Consider the following 19,517-nt stretch of genomic DNA (forward strand, 5'->3'; position numbering starts at 1 on the left):
AACTGATTATGCCCAACAGTTTCAGTGTCTTTTGATCCAAATGCAACACCTTCATGGTTTAACAATTTTCTACACCGGTTCACTGTTGAAATTATACTGAGCCAAAACGAATTGCTCTCCATATATTTATACCTGGTAGTTTACTCTTTCTGGCACGCGTGTCCCAAATGGGAGTGACAATGAAAAAAAGAAAACATTTAACTTAATTTTATTCTTATTTAAATTCGATCAAACCCTTAATTTGTTTTTAGCTTTTCCACGAATCAAAGTACGTAATTCTACGTTTCGGTTGCATTTTTTATCACACAGTTGGATAACAACAAACCCACCAGTGATTGTCGTTTTTCTCCAATTGAATACTCAGAAAATGAAAAAGCTTCTGGTTACAATTAGTTAATGATAATTATAGTGATAGTTCTTCTATCCTTTCTTATTCTCTATTGATGAATGGCAATTGAGTTTTATACATTTAGGCTGTTAAATAAAGTGACTTATAAAATGGAATGAAAATGAATTTTTGGTTTAATGTTTGTAATTTGAAAATAAAATTCTTTGGAAGTTATTAAAATGTATGTTTTTGTTAACCTTTTTTATGAGTGTAATATCTATCATAATAACATCACTGTATCATTCTTTTATAAATCCGATTTCTGAGATTTGTTATCCTAAGTTCAGTATTATGTCATATCCCTCTTGGTCATTAATTTTTTAGTTTTATTATATAGTTTAAACTATAGAGAAATTGATTCTGAATTTCGAAAAAGGTTATACTAGATACGCAATATTTCCAGGAAATAGGACATTATTTTGTTCGTCATCGTTTCCTGAAAAAATAGAATAAACATTTAAATGTCACTACAATTTCTTAAACTTCAGACCGTGCTCTGCCCTTGAACATCCAATATAGAAGATTTTTTTTCTCTGTAAACGAAAGTTTGAGACATGTGCAGCTTGTGCACGTCTAAATATACCATAGCATTGTTTCCAACTGCTTGGAACAGGTATGTTCATGTCAAGCGGATCAAATTACACTCATTTGGCAAATAAGCACGATTTAAACCTCAAATTACCGCACGGATTTTTATGCACACACCGAAATAGAATTTGAGCATAGAGAAAAAAGTTGCATGTTTTGCTAACGCAAAACAATCATATTGTATAAGCGTTGAGGTAATCAATAAAGAGTCTAGAAAGAAGCGCAACCGAGTTGGTAAAACAAGCAAAGAGTTTTCCTAACGAATTGTTCAGATTTTGTTTACTTTTCTTTTTTTGGCATAATTTTGTGAAATTGGATTTTGACTTGCAAGCGCCTCAATTTCAAACAAAATCCACTTTAGTAAAGCTTGCCTTTACGAGGAAACGAGCTGAGTTTGTGAGCATGAGCACAACAAATATGTAATAGAATGTTACGAGCCTTCTTGATCGATAAAGCAATTTAATGCATAACTTGATTACAGACTTTAGTGCATCTAATATCACTTTATATATGCTTTCAGTCTCTATCGGTGTAATCATTTTGAATGGTATCCAATAAAAATGCAATGAAACGATGTTGCTTTTGAAATGTTCTCTGCAATTGAATAATAATTAGTTTTGATTTAGCTTTGGAATATTTGCTGTAAAATTGCTCAATTTGAAAACCTTTTAATTTCTGCTCGATGTTAAAATATTCCGTTCATTCTACCATGTAGAGAAGCATCACATCCAAAATGGATACGCTCATATATTCAGCCTATTAAAACTCCTTGCAGTTTCAACCAGTTTCCAAGAATATGAAAAGCAAATTGAATTTTTCACAAACTCTTCTCCTTCAACTAAAGTGAATCGTCGTCGTCGCCATGATGCTCATTTCCCGTAGACACATTCATCCGAATATAAATTGTATTTTTGCGTAGATTATATCGCTCGCGGTGTTTATACGCAAGTAAATCAACTTTTCTCTTTCTCTCTCTCCACCACTCGCACTCATCCTCTCTTGTGTGCAATTTCGTTTTCCATTTTTTTTCTTCCATATCTTAATCCGGTTTGTTTGAGTTATTTGTGTTGGTACATGTTCTTACGATGTACTTATCAAATGGAAAAGTTTTGCGTCAAGCGTGAAATGTTCTGTATTGTTCTACCATGCATACACACGCAGCGCGCGTACCTACTGGCAAAAGATAAACATACAAAGATGAGATATAGTGAGTGATAAATTTCCGTGCCGCGTGCACCAATTTTCTCTTCTTAAATACATTTGGTTGTTAGTTACCTTTGAGCAGCGAAAGCGCTGCACAAAACATATGCTACACACAACAGTAAAATATTCAATGCACAAGAATTGAACGGGCAAAAAAGAGAAGTAGCGGCGGTGCGTAAATAAGCGATTGAAAACGTGTGTCGTCATAAAAAGCGGTGGTGGTGGTTTTTTTTCTTCTGCATAGCTCATCTACCGCTGCAAAGTTTTCGTAAATAAGCTACAGCCAAAATACAAGTAAATCGCTGGTTCACATTTATTTAACCATGCTAATGGCAAGCCCTCACACTTTCATCCAGTGCACAAATCCAAACCACATTTGTTTTTTTTTTCTTTCTCGGCAAACTTTTTTCAAGAAGAAGATGTAAATCATTGGCAAAATATCGGTGACAAAGGATTTTATCAATGTTTTTAAAAGCTTCGAAGGTGCAATGTTTTTTGCCGTGGGTTCCATGTCGTAACAAGCACAAGCTACTTTAGCAATGTTTTATGCACCATTTTTTATCTTAGTTATGCCACCGGGGAACGAACGAACGATAGACAAGCAGCGAAACAATGTTGTCACATGAGTGTAATAAATTCAATATTCTCGCTGCTTTGTCTCCCTTTGTTAATGGTCTAACACGCAGTTTTTCATGAATTGCTCCAGGATGAAAAGAAGATGCTTTGAAAAATCGCTCTCGTTCAGCACATGTCAATTTACACAAACTTTTAAATTGAAATGAAAAATCGTTTCGAACGCCCACAATGACTGCCTTATATTGCGGTTGAAGTCAAATAATGTTGAAAAATCAAATGAATTACAGCACAGAATTTGCATGTGGCATGTGAAGAAGAGGGAGTAGGAGAAGAATAAACAGAAGAAGCAGAATAAGCATAAGAAGAAGAAGAAAATGAACAGCCAAAGAACGTGAAAATGAAACGAATGACAAAATAACCACAGTATTCAATTTTGAATGGCATTTCATTCAAATGAAAAATTACTTTGCACAAACTAAAGAGCACGAGTCGAAAGACGACAACAATTCTTGAGCAAATTCGTCAATTTGCGTATCGCATGTCAGTGGCTAAATCCGTGATGGATCGTTTTGTTTATAGACGTCAACAAAACATCAAATTGAGCATTGTTTATCGGTTTTGATAGTTTTCAGTAGAAAAATTCTTGACCCAATCTCAATTTCAATTGCGTAATGTCTATCATTTCCGAAATGACAACAATTTCGAAAAACTAGCAGCTGAACATGTAAATCTCATATAATTTAATCTGACTGATTGAATCGCATGGATCACGATTTAAGCCATGCATATATATATATCTAATTTCAAGCCGACGATCCTACATTTTATACTGACTCTTTCAACTGTCAAATCCAATTAAAAAAAACTTACGAAAATGGTTTCACGTTTGGCACGCAAAGACAGCAAAATCAACAGCAAAGACCTTGGATTCGTTGATGTGCAATCAGAAAATGAGAGTGACGTTTCGTCGCTAACAAACAGAAGAAAAAAAAGGTTATCAAGAGAGACAGACAATAACGTATAGCTCTCGTGCGCGCATTTGTTCACGCTTTGCAAACAAAAGTGAAACCAAACTGCTAGAAAATCCGCAATGAATTATCTACGCTACAGTGCTTACGGTTGACGGCTGACCCGTTGCTGATTTCGATCATTTGCGTGACTGACGCTCTCTTTCTCGCTGTATCGTTGTGTCTTGTGTGTTTGTTCGTATATGTGACTCTGCCACAGAATTGATATAGTGTGCTAATGGAGACGCGATAATCGAGCGACTATTTCCATCTCGTGAGTCTTGACGACGCGCTGCGTCTTCGCACAGCACCCGGTCGTTCGGTCTCTCTTTCTCACTTGACATCATTTGATGCGCGCACGATCGTCATCAGTTTCATCTATTTTATTACGATTTTCATTTCGTTCTGCCGCTTTCCTATTCCGTATTGTGCTTCCTTTTTGTTTATGTTTTGGCTAGGCTCGTTTGTTCGCTTCATGCCTATGGCATGATTCGATTTTCAAACGATCCAACGACAGTTGGTCGTGTGCCGCTATTGCATTCGAACGGGATTCCGTGTGTCTTATTCGAAGTCTTCGTCGTCATTCTAACCGAATAAACAATTCAACTGTGAAATCTGTGCACATATTGTTTTATACACATCATTTGAAGACACAAAAAAGTGTGATCGTCGCACCCGAAGCGATGATCGACAGATCTTCGACCGACATACAACAAAAGAAAACCGATTACTGTTGCTTTTCATGTTACATTGTTACAAACGCGATCAAACTGAACATTTTAATCGATTTGGATCGTTTGTTTTGTGTCTACGATTTATTTAAAGCCATAGCGTCGCATTGTTAAGTTTTATTCTAAAGTGAGATTGTGCATTGTTTCCTATGGAAATCGAATTTAATTGAGAATAATTTAGTTTGACAGGAAGTGAAATGAAGAGTTGTGACTAGAAAGAAAAAAATTTGAAGCTCAAAATTCAAAAGAAGGAAAAAAGATCGAAAAAAATGTAAAAATCCAAAAGTCGAAGAGTTCGTAACAAGAAAATTGCCAAAATAAAATATCGAAAATCAACCAAAGAACACGCGAAAATTGATGGAAATAAAAAAAAATGTGAAAAACAAAATTGAAGATAAAAGCGTCTGAAGGAAACTCGTTGAACCCATTGACAGTGCATTATTGATGCTGCAAATCATCGAATCGATAAAAAAATATATATATTGAAAACATGATAAACTTTATCTGCCATCAATATCAAAAGTGATTCATTGTGTTCCGGTAAATTGTGCAGACTCAGAGCGCATTAATTATTATTTGCGCGAGAAAAAAGCAACGCGTTTTAATTTACATTTCACTTGACACCTCATCAGATCGTTTCACATTATTTCTTCCCCTTTTTCTCGTTCATTTATATTGCTTCACCAAAAGATATGTGTGATTTGTTCTTTGCGGGAAAAAGTGTGTGATATGTGTACTTATAATGAGAGACGCGACATTCAAACCGAATGAAATTATACACACAGTGAGAGAGTGAGAGAGAGAGAGAGAGAAAGTCAGTGCAGTGATTCGAGCGCATAACATTATTGAAGGCATCAATGTGAAGCGTTGGAATCATCGCAACATCTGCATAGTCTTGTGTCATAACGAAGCGTTTGACAATATAATGAGACATTTTAAATGGAAAAGTTATTGCGAAATCACGGTGAATTGTGTTTTACGTCATAATGTCATAGTCATCAACACGACTTGGTTATTCTTTTTTGCAGTTTCTTATTTCGACATCTTGTCATATTATTATCATATTCAAGCCATCCTTCGCTGTAGTTCCATCATCGCGGTGCTGCTGCGGTTGATGTTGTTTTTTTCTGCCTTTTTCTCGCTGTTCCACGTCATTTTTCTTCCCTCATTTAAATGCAATTTTTCATGTTATTTTCACGAAAGATGAAAAATTCAATCCGGTACGAACGCAACCAAGAGAACAAAAAAGATACGAAAATTCGACTCCGAACCGTTGAAATGAGCAAAAAAAAACACAGTTGAATGGCATGAAGTGAATACTGCAGGAAAAACATAAACATTAAAACACAAGCATAATGTGGTAAAAATAAACAGCAGCATCACCAGTCGAGCGTCACAATTACACTACACAGTCACAATCGCGCGCGCTCTCTCCTTATTTTAAACACTGGCACCGCGCGCGCGCGCGTTCATTTCACTTCTTTTCACATCAAAAACCTTTTCAATCAGCTCCATGTGCAACGGCTTATTTCCTCTCGCAACGTAGCATAAATATGTACGAGCAACGAGTTCCTATTTAAATGAGAGAACAAGAAAAAAACACACACAGAGAGCAAATGAAAACAATCACACAAAAGATATGGAGCCAACATTTCCTTTAGAAACGCAGTTGCTTTGGCCGGGCTTAACGGTTCAACTCAGGCGAGATGTGCAAATGGAATTTGTGATTTAACAGCATCAGCGCCTAAACCTGAGCAACCAACTTTACCGTGTTATTCTTTTGTCGATTTTTTTTTCATTGATAATGACACGTCAAAATACGAGGGAAAACCTTCATATTTTCGAATAATAATTGGCTCATTTCATCAAAATACCGCTCATTTTCAGTCTTCTCATCAGCTTTAGGCCATTTCATTACGCAAAGTGTACATTTTCACATAATTTAATTTCGTATTTTCCATCATAGCGTAATGATTTTTATCCCAGTTTCACAAAACTGTGGCATGTCGTGCGTTTCGCAAGGTGAAATGACTTCATTCAAGAGTTGATGCCATTGTTTTCTTTCGCATTTCCTCTGGAAGAAATACTTCTTCTGCACAATCGATTTAGGAGAACGGCAAAGAGAGTTGCAGAAAGAAACAGAAAGAGAAAGAAAGAGAGAGGCAGATGCAGAGCAATAAAGAGGCAGACATGAAAGGGAAGGAGAGAGTGAAGAGAGCAAAGAAAGCCCAGAGAAAGAGAAAGAAAGCCAAAAGTGGAGGAAGAACCGATTTTCCGTCGCGAGTTAAAATCTTCATTTATTCGGTAGCGAAGTCAATTTTTCGCATGCTTTCCGAGCATGACGCGTAAAAGTGTGACAAATATGCATAATAATGATAACCGTGTACTTGCACAATTGCCAACGAGAAGGAGCGAGCGCGTATTTGCATAACAGCCGCGCTCGAAACGGAACATTTGCACCGTGTGTTCGCATTTTGAATCCGGCAGTAAAAACACGCAGAACGATGACATTTTGTTTTGTTTTCATGTGTATATATTTCAAACAAACGGTTGAAAATATAAATATATAAAATGTATGAAAAACGAGCGATATCGTGCTTCGCATAGTAAAAAAATCATTAATATTTTCCTCTCTGATGAATGATCACCTCGGTCTCTCTCTCTCTCTCTCTCTCTCTTTCTCTCTCTCTCGTCGTATGCCTTTATATTTTCCCTACGCACATTTCATTTGCATTGGTACACACAATTCCATTTTTTTGTTTGTTAGAGTCAACATGTGCTTCACTTTCGCCACTTGAACACACCGAGCATTTTTCGAATGAATTATGACTTTTTACATAATCATACAGCAGAAGAAGAGAACGAATATATCCTTTGCTCACTCTCGTATTCTACATGCAGCATTGATGTGCAGTCGCCTGGCAGAGCGACTTAGTTCAATGAACCTGCAAGTAATGAGCGCGCGTCACACTGCAACACTGCAACATCAAATATAGCTGAAATCAAAGCATACAAACATAAAAATTATCGAATAGATTTCCGTGGCCAAACTTGAGGTATTGCCAAATCGTTTTGAGCGCATATTGGCAACGAGAAAAAAATGAAACGTGTGCAAATTTTCCGCTTCTATAGTCTAGATTCGAGACAACACCACTTCAGCGTCGATAAATTCAGATTGAACGAGATCTGTCGCCACGCTCCTTAGTCAAAGTAATTAATGAAATGAATCGTGTGCTTTCTCTCTCTCTCTCTCTCTCTCTCTCTCTCTCTCTCTCAAATTCGAAATGACACACGCATAAACCGAAAGCATAACGCACATCCATAAAAGCAGGGCACAAAAGACGATCAAAAAAAGAAGACGAAAATGAAAATAAAACATAATCAATTAAAGTGACAAAAATAGATTTGAGCGCAAATCCGATTTTAAACACTTGCAATGCGTACCATCGTTCCTCAAAAGAGACGGAAAAATCTGGTAGCGATGCGCGCGTCTTTAAAAACTATTTTGTGGCGTTTCCTCTTTGAGCCGCCAACAATAAATTTTGATTTTGAGCGTCGTTCATGTTGTGTTGGGTGTTGTAATGACGCTAATTCATACGCTTCATTGTAGCTAACGCGCTCTTTGCTCGCTACTCGCCGCACAATACTCAAAAGACCATAAATTTCCACAAACAGCATCACATTTCGATTCGGAAGCTATTTTTAAGACGAAGCGCCTTTTCTTTTCTTTCGTTTTCTTCAAAAATCAGAGCCACAATGACAGTGAAACTAATGAAAATCAATTCCCCTGTTGATTTCGCAATGGCAGTTTTTTTTTTAGAAAAAAAGACGATATTGTTTCGACTAGAAAAGAATGCTACAAATGAAGTATTATCGTTACGTAAACTTAATGATTTATTTACTTGAGCATTTTTGCGGTGTTTCTTGTTTCATTCGAAGATCGAAATCCACTTTCATAATTCGAAATGCCATGGAATGTCTTGATGATGAACCACAAACGTGTTAAACGACTTATGATAAAGATAAAGAGATAAAGACCAAATCACAATTTATAGTGCTCAATAATTGTCTTGTTTCGAAGCATTTCCAGTGCAATTTTCACTAAAACAAAATAAATCGTCAGTGTCATGGAATTTTGCTCGTTCTCGCTCACTGTCACTCGATTCGATGGAATGGTTGCTGAAAGGAAACGCAAGAAATACAATTTTCAATTCGTGAAGTGTGTTGTTTGCACTGTCTACACCCGAATGATGAATGTTGCCGCAGCACGCAAAAGCCACATTTCAACCATACATTCCCATTAAATTGCGGTGTCGCTTTTTCTTGAAAAATTTGTCGTTTTTTGATTTGATTCCGTCTCGTTCTACAATTCCTCATGTTGTTTTTTGCTCTCTTTCACTCGTTGTCTCTGTCTCTCTTTCTCTCACTGTCTCTCTTTGTTTAATGCGGTGAAAGCAAGAAAAAAGGGAACTTTTTGAGGACTTGATAAATAAAGCACTTGAGCTAATGCTTTTTCACTATGAATGAAGAGAAAAACGCAAAAAAACCTCTGTAACGTGCTGACAATGTGGAATATTATTTGTGGTGCACTAAAGTCATCATTTATAAAAATAAGCGCTCTTTTCTCTCTTTCCCTATCTCTCTCTCTCTCTCTCTCTCTCTCTCTCTCTCTCTCTCTCTCTCTCTCTCTCTCTCTCTCTCTCTCTCTCTCTCTCGTGGAAGCGAAAAATAAACTGGAAATAAAACAAGTGAACATAAAATTGGCTATGATTCTTGCAAAATGAACGGTCAAATTTTCATTCAGTTCGAAAAAAAAAACATTTCACTTTTCTGGTGAAAATGCAATTAGCATGAATGAAGCAAAATTGCTTTGATGTCGATCCGGTCTGATGAACATCTGAAACCTCATACCTGCGCTTTCCCGCTAATTTTTCAGCGTCTTTGTGTTGTAACTGCAATTCAAAGTGGTGATTTTAAACGATTCAACTGCAATGAATTAAATCACAACAACAACAACTAACAACAACAGCAGCAGCACCACCACCGCCTGTACCAGCATCACACAGTGAAGTGAAGTTGATACATCAAACGATGAATATTCATTTTTTTTTGTGAAAAAAGAACATCAAAAGATTAAAATGGAGTAGTATTTAAGTTGCCTTCGGTAGCTATTTTTTTTCTCTGTGCTCTGTACTGTACCTAAACATCAGTCAATGAGGTACAAAAAGTGATTGCAAACATTTTCAACCGTCAGTATATTTTGTGGGAATGACACATTTCTAGTGAAAATTGAATGTTATATCGATTCAAGTGCCAAGTCAATCATGTTGGGTAAATGCGTCAGTGGACAGGGTTCGTGTGACGACGTCTCTTTTGGCCACGAAAATTTGGCACAGGTTTGAGTTTCCATATTTAGAATTTAAGTCTCGTGTATTTTGCTTAAATTTAATGTTTATTCTCTCGTGTTTTTCACCTGGCCATTGATTGACAGCAGCCATCGATGTATTTTCGATGTACAGGTTTCAGAGAAATGACCAGGTGGAAACCGAACAATCTTCCGTTTTATAGAAAATTCAACCATTTTATGAATTACTAATTTGAAATGAGTCAAGTATAAATTGCAATCAGGATTGAAAACTGCAACTTAGATCAGTTGATTCAGGTCAATTTGAAATAAATGGGAAAACCGATTTAATATGAAAACATTCGAGTATTACCATTTGCATTTAATTAAAAAAACATCCACTTGTGAAAATATTATAAGATAATAGCCAAAAGTGTTCGTTTTAAAACCAATTCCATGTATCCATTAAGTGTTCACATATCCATCAGTGAGTCAAGTTCTGAATGGCATTCAGTAATTCTGTCAGAATGTCAAAACAATACAAAAACAATCGTTCCATTACTATGATTGCATATACAAACCGATGGCACAAAATGCCATCATACCCACTCCGGTGAGTGCATAGCAAAAATTCATCTGCGATATGGAAATTAAAGCTGATGAATAATTTGCTTTGTTTGCTCTCGAAATGTAGCCAAGGAAATCGTTGCATGATTGTGTGACGAGTGGTGTGTGTACATGTACATTTAAAGTCTCATGTCAAGAGTGTTTCTGTCAACTGTAGCCGTATTCAATGTTTGAATGACAAGAATTTAGCCTCATGAATAACGTTTCACAGCGAACGATCCTGGTGAAAATCGATTTTCAAATCGAGTTTAATCTAATTCGTTTCACTTTTAACTCAAAGTGACATAAGATAGTAGTCATTGATAAGAAAGAGGGCAATCAATAAAATCAGTAGCGTTTTTCAACGAACGAAACATAGCGAGAGAAAAAACTGGGAAAAGCAAGGGATCAAGATTGGATTTCAAAGCAAATGTTTTCTTCTCTCTATCTCTTGCGTGCATACACACGAACAGACTGCGATGCAGTGCAAAAAAGCAGCGAAATCTGTCAGTGGTATTAGCAGTAACATACAAATCAAGCTCTTTCATCTTTATGCGACATGATTTTCGCACTTTTTTTTCACTCTCGCTGTTTCTCTTTCTCATTCTCTCTTCCTCTTCCCCTCTTTCTGTTCTCGTCAGTCGTCTGTCTGTATTTCGGTCGATTTTGCAAACGAAAAGAAAATCTTATTTTTTTTAATGGGAGCGCGCGCTTTCCACTCCCATCGTATGAAGGTATAACGATAGCTAATTTTTTCTAGTCGACTCGTTGTTCGTTTCCGATTCAACGTGTTCACTTCTTTTTCATTGATTTATTCATTCCGTTTGCAAACGCAATGCAGAAAATGTCGTCGGCGTCGTCGTCGTCGTCGGTACTGTCGCTGATGTCGTATGCGACGAATGGCGAATTGAAATCCCCGACAATAGACGACGCAGCAACATCAATATCAACACGTACAAAACATCAACATATGAATAATCCATAATTCCATAATGTACTTAAATTGGCATTGAATCGTCTCTTCTGCTGCTGCTGCTGCCTGTCTCTTTAAATAGTACTAGGTTCTTTTGTGCAAGAAATGATTGCTAACGCCGACGACGACTGGCAAAACAGGGAAGAAAGATCGATATCGAACGGCCGCATTAAAAATGAACCTAATATATGGTTAGAATGAAAACGAAGCACAGAGGAAGAGCTGAACTTTGTCGTCTTGTCTTCTTCCGCTTTTTTTTTTCTTTCGGAGAGACATAGGAGGAAAAAGCGTTGGAAATCGTGCCATTTTGCTCTCTGTTTGACATTGATTACCATGAGCTCGACTCCGGCATTGCAATGAAAAAAAAAAACGAAGAGGAAAACAAATGCAAAGCTGCTCGACTTCAATGGAGACATTTTTTTTTTGTATCATAAACTCATACTCCGCATGAATATTTTAAGCTCTGGCATTTGTGCGTCAATATGAGCCACGCATTATCGCCGCTGTTGCCGTTTTTCATTCGGGTGAAAATAAGCTTAGAACCGTATTTTATTAGTTTATATCAAACATTATCGGTTTATTACCATAAATATTCACGAATTTTTCGGTGCATTTTTCTCGCTCTCGTTCACTGTCTCTGGCACACTTTAAAGCCACCGCATCAAATAACTTGAGCTAATAAAATGGCACCGAATGAAGCCACTTTCCATGTCACTTTCAATCTAATAAAAAGAAAAAGGGAAGCGAACGACAAATTTCAGGTCATGCGAATTGAAATAAATGGAGGGGATATGGATGCGTAAATTTTTTATGTGTCTCGTTCACAAATACAATTCTGCCGCTGGAATAATAAAATGCGGAATTTTGCGTAAACTCATTTTGCTCATGTTATTGACCCTCGTACTCGTTTGGAAATAAACAAGAAACATTTTTCTTCCTTCAATGGCGCACGGAAAAGCTCTTTTAATGTCGTTCATGTCTTCGTTTTTGTCTCCATCTTCGACATTCCACCAAGGGCAACGAAAATTCCTTCGTTTCCTTTATTTTAGAAAAAAAAGAAGTAATTTTTGGTTGATATAACAACCGTATACTGATCATGGATGATTGGTAAAGATGTGCACTTTTTACTGAACACAAACAGAGTAAAAGACACATACACTGGCTTTGTTTCACGGAGAAGAGAAAAAAATCCACATAAAATTTACGATGACAGCGTATTCCATTTGAACAGCAGAGATTTTGTTTGCTTTGTAAATATTATTTTTATTCCAAAGCAAAAACACACACAGCGTATAGAATAAGTAGAACAAGACCAATAATAAAATTACACACACACACAAGCACAAGCACAAAAAGAGAAGCTCGAAGAGAAAATTGAAGTCATCAAAATAATACCCAAATAATAAGTGCTGTAAGCAATTAGAATGGACTTGGATGCATTTTTATCACCGCATTATTTTTTGAAGTGGCTTTGTCGTTCGTATTCGAAATTGGAGAATGGTTCGCTTTTTAATAAACATGTAAATGAATCAGGAGAGCCATTATGAGATGCTTGAACATGTCCAATATGATATTCCACCGCTTTTTAATATGGTATTCCATTACACGTGTTTACAACAATGTTTCGCACCAGTCGAAACTGAATGTTCAAGATACATTTCATTAAAATAAACGAGTGGTTTATATAGGACAGACAGTGTGTCACTTGAGTTTATTTGTTTCTTTTTCTCTCACACGCACGCACACTCTCTCTCCCTACCTCTCTCTCTCTCATATTCACTCTTACTCTCGTTCCTCTCGTTTGAGCATAGAATAACGATTTGAATTCAATGTGAGCAAACAGCTTCAATCTTCAATTGATAAGACGCAGAAGTGTCGGTATTGAAGGTTGGGAACGTCAAGAAGGATCGATATATGACAAAATATTTATTTATTATAGGGGATGGTCGCAAGTTATGAAACAATATTGGAACTTTTGTTACCATGGATACGACAATACTGGGTATAGTATAGGTGTTGATATTTGTGCGTACATTGCGGATGTCTTTCCTTCCTCCAGGACATGAATTATCGATATTACTTTTCCAATTCTTTTCTTTTTCGTTCGTTCATTCGTATGCTTTGAGTTTTGTTCTGGCAAAGTGCTGAAACATCACTTGCTCGGGCCATATTTCTGTCACTATTCATTTGTTGTCATTGCACATTTGGTTTTTACGTTTGCCATTGTTTCTGACGGCAACGATGAAATTGATATTTCGTCAAAGGCGGTCTTTGACAAACAGAACCCAAGAGAAATTCACTCACGTCCTTTGAAAGTGATATTCATGTTGTGAATTTGCCCGAGGCATTTGCAAAACAATATTTTCTTCGTCCGAAAAATATTTATCTTTGATGCGAACACATAGTGAGTGTGGAATTGAGTGAATGACTGAATGTTTTGTCATTCGAAAAGGGATTTTCGATGCAGTTTGAGCTGAATTTGTCTGTTTATTTAATGGGAGCGCCGTTGTTGTATTTCTACATGATGAATATAACAAAAACAAATATTCATGTTTGTATTCTTGATACAGGGTTTTTGGCCGAGTTCGATCGAATGTGTAAATAGCATTTGTAGTTTTTGGTTCATTCTTTCTGGTGTTTCTTGTCGACGTTTTTCCTCTCTTTTCGTTTGTTATTCGTCTTTAGTCGATACGTTTGTTTTAGCCTACAACTTGTAGACGATCTATCTTTTGTACGCGTTAATGCCTCGAACATGCTTCACTAATCGAAGCACACAATTAATCGTTTTCTTCGCTATTTGGTTTTTATTATGTACCGGAATTAGTGTGAGGCACCCTAGCATGGAGTTCATTCACGTACTCCGAAAAGCACACACACACACAATAGGCGTAAAAATTGTAGCATCCAAGTGCATTTTTGCACAAGTTCTCGTTATCAGCGACATAAGTGTATAATTATCCGAATCCATATATTTTCACACTTCATCGAGCTGTCAGCTTCAGCTTGTTATGTTTCAATGATGTATTTACAAATAGTGTTGGTTTTTTTTTCTCAAAACCGAAAAAAACATATGTAATCATTTACAACATCGAGAAAGAAAAAACAACAACAACAAAGAAACCAAATGTGAATTTTATACAATAATTTTTCTGCGTTCGTTACACATACACTGGGCGCATTGATTTTTTTTTTGGTTTCCAAACAACTTGTTCAACAATATTAATATGTGTATTTTGTCGAACAAAATGTGTTGTTGACACAATGTCTAAAAGTCTGTGCGCACTAAAAATAGAACGATTTCCCGTGTCTGAACGGAGAAAAACTGTACCGCACACTGTTTACAGTCAGAATTGGAGTTGTGGCTGCAATAATTTTATCAATTGACATATGTAACATTTCAATTGTGTTTGCGAGAGAAAATAAACGCCAAATTTGTTTGTTTTGATGTTATTTTTAGGTGTACACCAACTGGGCCAATCACTATCTCGAGAGGGTTAAATCGAAAAAACGAGTCAATGACCTGCAGAATGATTGCCGCGATGGACTGTTGTTGGCCGATGTGGTCGAAGGTGTGACAGCAGTCAAGGTGTCTGATTTAATACGAAAGCCGAAAACACAGCAACAAATGGTAAGTCACAATCTATTTTCCCATAGAATGAATGTCAACACACAACTTGTGTTACACGGCTTGAAATGCTCATCCGATGACGTTAAATGATTTCAAATCTGTCAAATCGCTGTCGCCGTGTAATTAATAAATGAATGGCGACAATTAAATTTAATCGGTGCCGGTTGTTAATTAAATTTCGATCTAATCTCGTGGCCCAACGCCAATGCTAAAATTGTTTTATGCAAATGAGTATTAATAATCACATTTCCATAATGTGATGGTACACGTCGTCTGATGGTTGGCTGGCTATGTTCAAGCCCATTGTATTTTCAAATCGATAATCATATTTGCCATTGTTCTGTACGCATCTAAAAAGTCTTGTTGCTGACCCGAGGCCTCGATCCGGCAAATTGAAAATTGACCGCCATCCTGAACTTGACATAAAATGAACAGCATAAGAAGTGTTAAGTAAAATTAAAGTTTAGAAGAAAATGGCCATTTAATGCACTGTTAAATACTATGCATTATCATCTCCTTTATGACTCAACATCGCCGGTTCTGTTGATACAATTTTTATGTAATGCACTCGAAACGGTTCACATTCTCGATGATAACGCCACTCTTTCTCCATAATTTATATGAACGCGTGAGAATAAAAGACTGACGCTAGCAGGTTTTTCGCAAAAGCGGGATAACAATGAGTTGCACGCAAAAGAGACATTTCAAAAGGTTACACGCAAACGGAACATTTTATTTTGTCGCATTTTGAATTTTAAAGCCGTGATTACAACAACAATATACTTCTTTCTTGCGTGCAACCTTTTGAAATGTCTCTTTTGCGTGCAACTGATTTTTATCCCGCTTTTGCGAAAAATCTGGTAGCGTCAGTCTTTTATTCTCACGCCTTCATATGTTTTCATTCATAAAATGTATTGATATAACATTGTCTATTGTTATGTGGCGGGTCTTCATTCTTCGGGAAATTCGATAGAGAAACTGGATTCTGGCATCGTTTACTTTAATGACTTCATAACCGTTTGGATATAATATGGAAAATGTTTTATAGTTTAATGGTTTTCGGTTATTGCACTTGAGCTGTGATTCATTTTTATTGCTCTGCTCCTCACTGCAAATCCGCACATACACACGAATCGACGAGTGGATCCGGTCCATCCATTAACGCTGCTGCCGCTCTTTCATAAAGTACATTTTATGGATAAAAAGTAATGACCATCATGGCACTCGAACACCACTACCATCCGGCCCGATGTGCGAAATGCACATGTTCGATAATTTTATAAAATCGAGCGATTGGCATCGGGGATTGGTTTGACCGGAGGTTTAATATGTCGCATAATTTAATCGTGTCTCGGGACACATAAAGTCGATATGGTGTGAAAATTCAATCTCTATCAACTATGAATAAACCATAAAAATAATGCAACAACCATGAATGGGAACACAAAATGAACGGCAGTCATTAAAAAAGAACTAACGACGGGAAAAAAATAACAACATCGTCGAAAAAAAGTGCAAATATAGCCGAGTTATTACAAGTTCATGGGAAAAATTAATAAAATCATCTCAAAATGTGTAACACGTTTAAAACATGATGTGTAGGATATTGATCGCATCATCTGATTAAAAATGCGGTTTTTAGCGTGTTTTAAGGGTCGTTTGCATCTAGTATCAACGTGAAGCGTTCGACGTTTAAAGTAGCACTTTCTAACACTTCACATGGTGTATATCGCTGGTGTCTGTTCATCAATTCAGGGCCTAGAGAATACGCATACACACAATGCCCATTGGTTGCCGTCAGATAAATTATATTTAGATTTTATGAATCCATCACATCATTTTTCACAACTAACTTCATTAACCGAAAATTTGTTGCTGTGCTCCCTGCGTCTGATGCAACACGACGATTTTGAGAGAGAAAAAGAACATTTTGAAAACGAAAAAATAATGAACTACCGAACGAACAAGCTAAAGCAACGCTAGAAAAAAAATATGTACTAATTAAAACTAACATATCTTGTCGCTATACATTCAGCGCGGCGCGTTAGTCATTCGCATAACAGCTGGGCTGCTACTTGCTTTCGATTCAGTCGCTTTGATACAAAAATAAAATGCATATTGCACCGATGAAACCAGTTCATGTCGCCGTTTTTTTATATTATATAAAAAACTGATTAAAATAAAAAAAAAGATCGGAATCGAGCACCGGTTTAACGGAAATAGCTTGAATGGGTTGCACATTTTCAATAGGTGAATCACAGTTGCGAGCTCGCGCTCACACGCTTATTCATGTTACTATTATTACTTTTTTTCTGTCGTTATTATAATCAGGCATGCCATTGGATCGATATCGCAATCACCATCTCGCCATTTGCTTTGACTTTCCGCTAATGTGCACAGTTTAAGTTTATTATTATGATGATAACTCAAATTACCAGCGCTAATTTACAACAAGCCATATAATTAAAGTGTATTATTCACAATGCAACAACATGGGTGGGTGCGAGTGCGATGCAATGTGATGCTATTTTATTGCACAGCGAAAATGACAGTAATTAATCCACTTAGATTTCACATCGCATACAAATTCGCATACAGGCACACGGCAATGTAATCCTATTAGGCAACATCCAATGATATCAATTAATCGGCACAGGAAATGATTTCTGCATCAATCAGCAGCCGACCGATTATTTTGTAAGAACTGACTAATGCCGAGAGTTGAAAATGGATTTTCAGAAGAGATAAAAATACACATCAATAGCAGCAGCAGCAGCAGCATCGTCAGACGACAGTTTAATAATGTGATTTACTGGGAATGAATGTGAATCTGAAGGTCTTTATGGAGACATATATACCAGATTTTCACATGGCTCAATATATTTTATTCAACAATTCTATTTGAACAGCAATGATTCCATTCATGAGAATTAAGTTTCATGATTTCTTATAATCGCTTCGAATAGTCTCAATTATCCGTGAAAAAACGAAGTAATTCCAAGCAAAAGGATATACAGTTGAAACGTGCAACGCACCACTCCATATTGTGCGACCGTTTTAAATTAGTCATGAGGCGATAAATGTGTGTGACGACGGGAAAATGTATGACTCCAGTACTCGATAAAATGTGTATATATTGTGCCAACATATGAACGAAACGATGCTAACTGAAATGGCAGAAAAATTCAGAGCATTTTCACATTAATACGGCAAAGCCATATTCAGTTCGGAAGTTTATCGATTCTATTCTAGCGAAACAAAAGTCATTTCACTCTACAAAGTTGTTGATGGCTAGAGATGAAATGATTTCATAGAAATTGCAATATTCGCCGCACGAACATCGCAGAGTAGTTAAAAGTCATGCAGCGACAAATGAAATGTAAATAAAAAATGGGAGCAGTAAAAAAGTAAACTCTTCCGGTCGGATGTTTGAGAAATTTGTTCAGTGACAGAAATCTCAGATAGGCGTATTCAACGCGCCGGATTGTCGACCCAATTCAGCTGACGCGTAAACACAGTTTCCAAGCCGTTTCAACCGTTCAACGCGTAAACAGCATCACACAAAACCGATTTCCCAACAAAAGCGTAGAAAATTTTCGAAATTAAGTAATAAATGTAATCCACGGTGTGGCTGCCACAAAAGCAGTGAAACTTTGCCCTTCTTAACGGTATTTGGTACCTTAAGCCGGGCATAGAAACAAAGAGAAAATTCACTCACACTCTTCCATTATTTCATTCGATTTTTGTTATGTCGAAATTTAATTATTCGAATATTTTTCTCTCTCTCATTCTCATAACACAACAATTGCTACCTATTCTCTATTGAGCGACATTGTGGTGCGCGTTCATTTATATCGCGATTTTGGTGTCCATGTTTCTGTAATGTAATTTGTTGTTGAATATGAGCACGTGCAGTCGATTTGCTAAAATGACTTTGTTCCGTTGTTCATTTTTCGTTTCGCGAATATCAAACGCGTTATTGGTATGTGTATATGGTTTGAAATCAAACAAAGCATCGAATCAGCTGTTTTTGGCTTTTGTTATTCTCACCAGATTACGATCGAGAAGGTAATTCGCATTAAATACACCAAAAAAAAAACATAAAATTGTATTGTAGTGGAATTGGCAAAGGCAACGGCAACCAAGAACCGCAACGATTTCGTTTAATGAGCCAAAAGTGAGCTCAAGTAGTAAAAATATGTGGAGCAGACGAAAAACGAAAGAAAAAAGACAAGAAAAAACCGCGTCGAACGAGAGTAAAATTCAGTCATGTGTTGAATTCGCTTTGTTAATGAACCTTTTTTTTCGGGTTGGTTTCGGTGTTTGAATCGATATCTTATGCGATCATCGTGTTTACACCAAAATGTTATTAATAATTTGGCACTACGTCATCGCGCCACACACACCTCATCAGACTCTCTCTCTCTCTCTCTCTCTCTCTCTCTCTCTCTCTCTCTCTCTCTCTCTCTCTCT

The 19,517-nt window shown here is 36.8% G+C and overlaps 1 protein-coding gene across 3 annotated transcripts in view; it reads left to right on the plus strand.

Moving 5' to 3' along the window:
• The window catches only part of LOC129567140 (protein sickie), a 179,492-nt gene that overhangs the window by 38,095 nt on the left and 121,880 nt on the right, over positions 1-19,517 (plus strand). For 2 of the 3 annotated variants that reach the window (XM_055443761.1, XM_055443762.1), the window contains exon 3: positions 14,874-15,044. In XM_055443761.1, coding sequence (XP_055299736.1) covers positions 14,874-15,044 — 171 coding nt within the window. Of the gene's footprint in view, positions 1-4,388; positions 5,034-9,429; positions 9,890-14,873; positions 15,045-19,517 lie in introns of those variants that run through there. The other variant, XM_055443763.1, reaches the window with a different exon arrangement.

The sequence above is a fragment of the Sitodiplosis mosellana genome, unplaced genomic scaffold (assembly GCF_009176505.1).
Source record: "Sitodiplosis mosellana isolate CC-2019 unplaced genomic scaffold, AAFC_SMos_1.0 Smas_scaffold_5, whole genome shotgun sequence".
Classification (NCBI taxonomy): domain Eukaryota; kingdom Metazoa; phylum Arthropoda; class Insecta; order Diptera; family Cecidomyiidae; genus Sitodiplosis; species Sitodiplosis mosellana.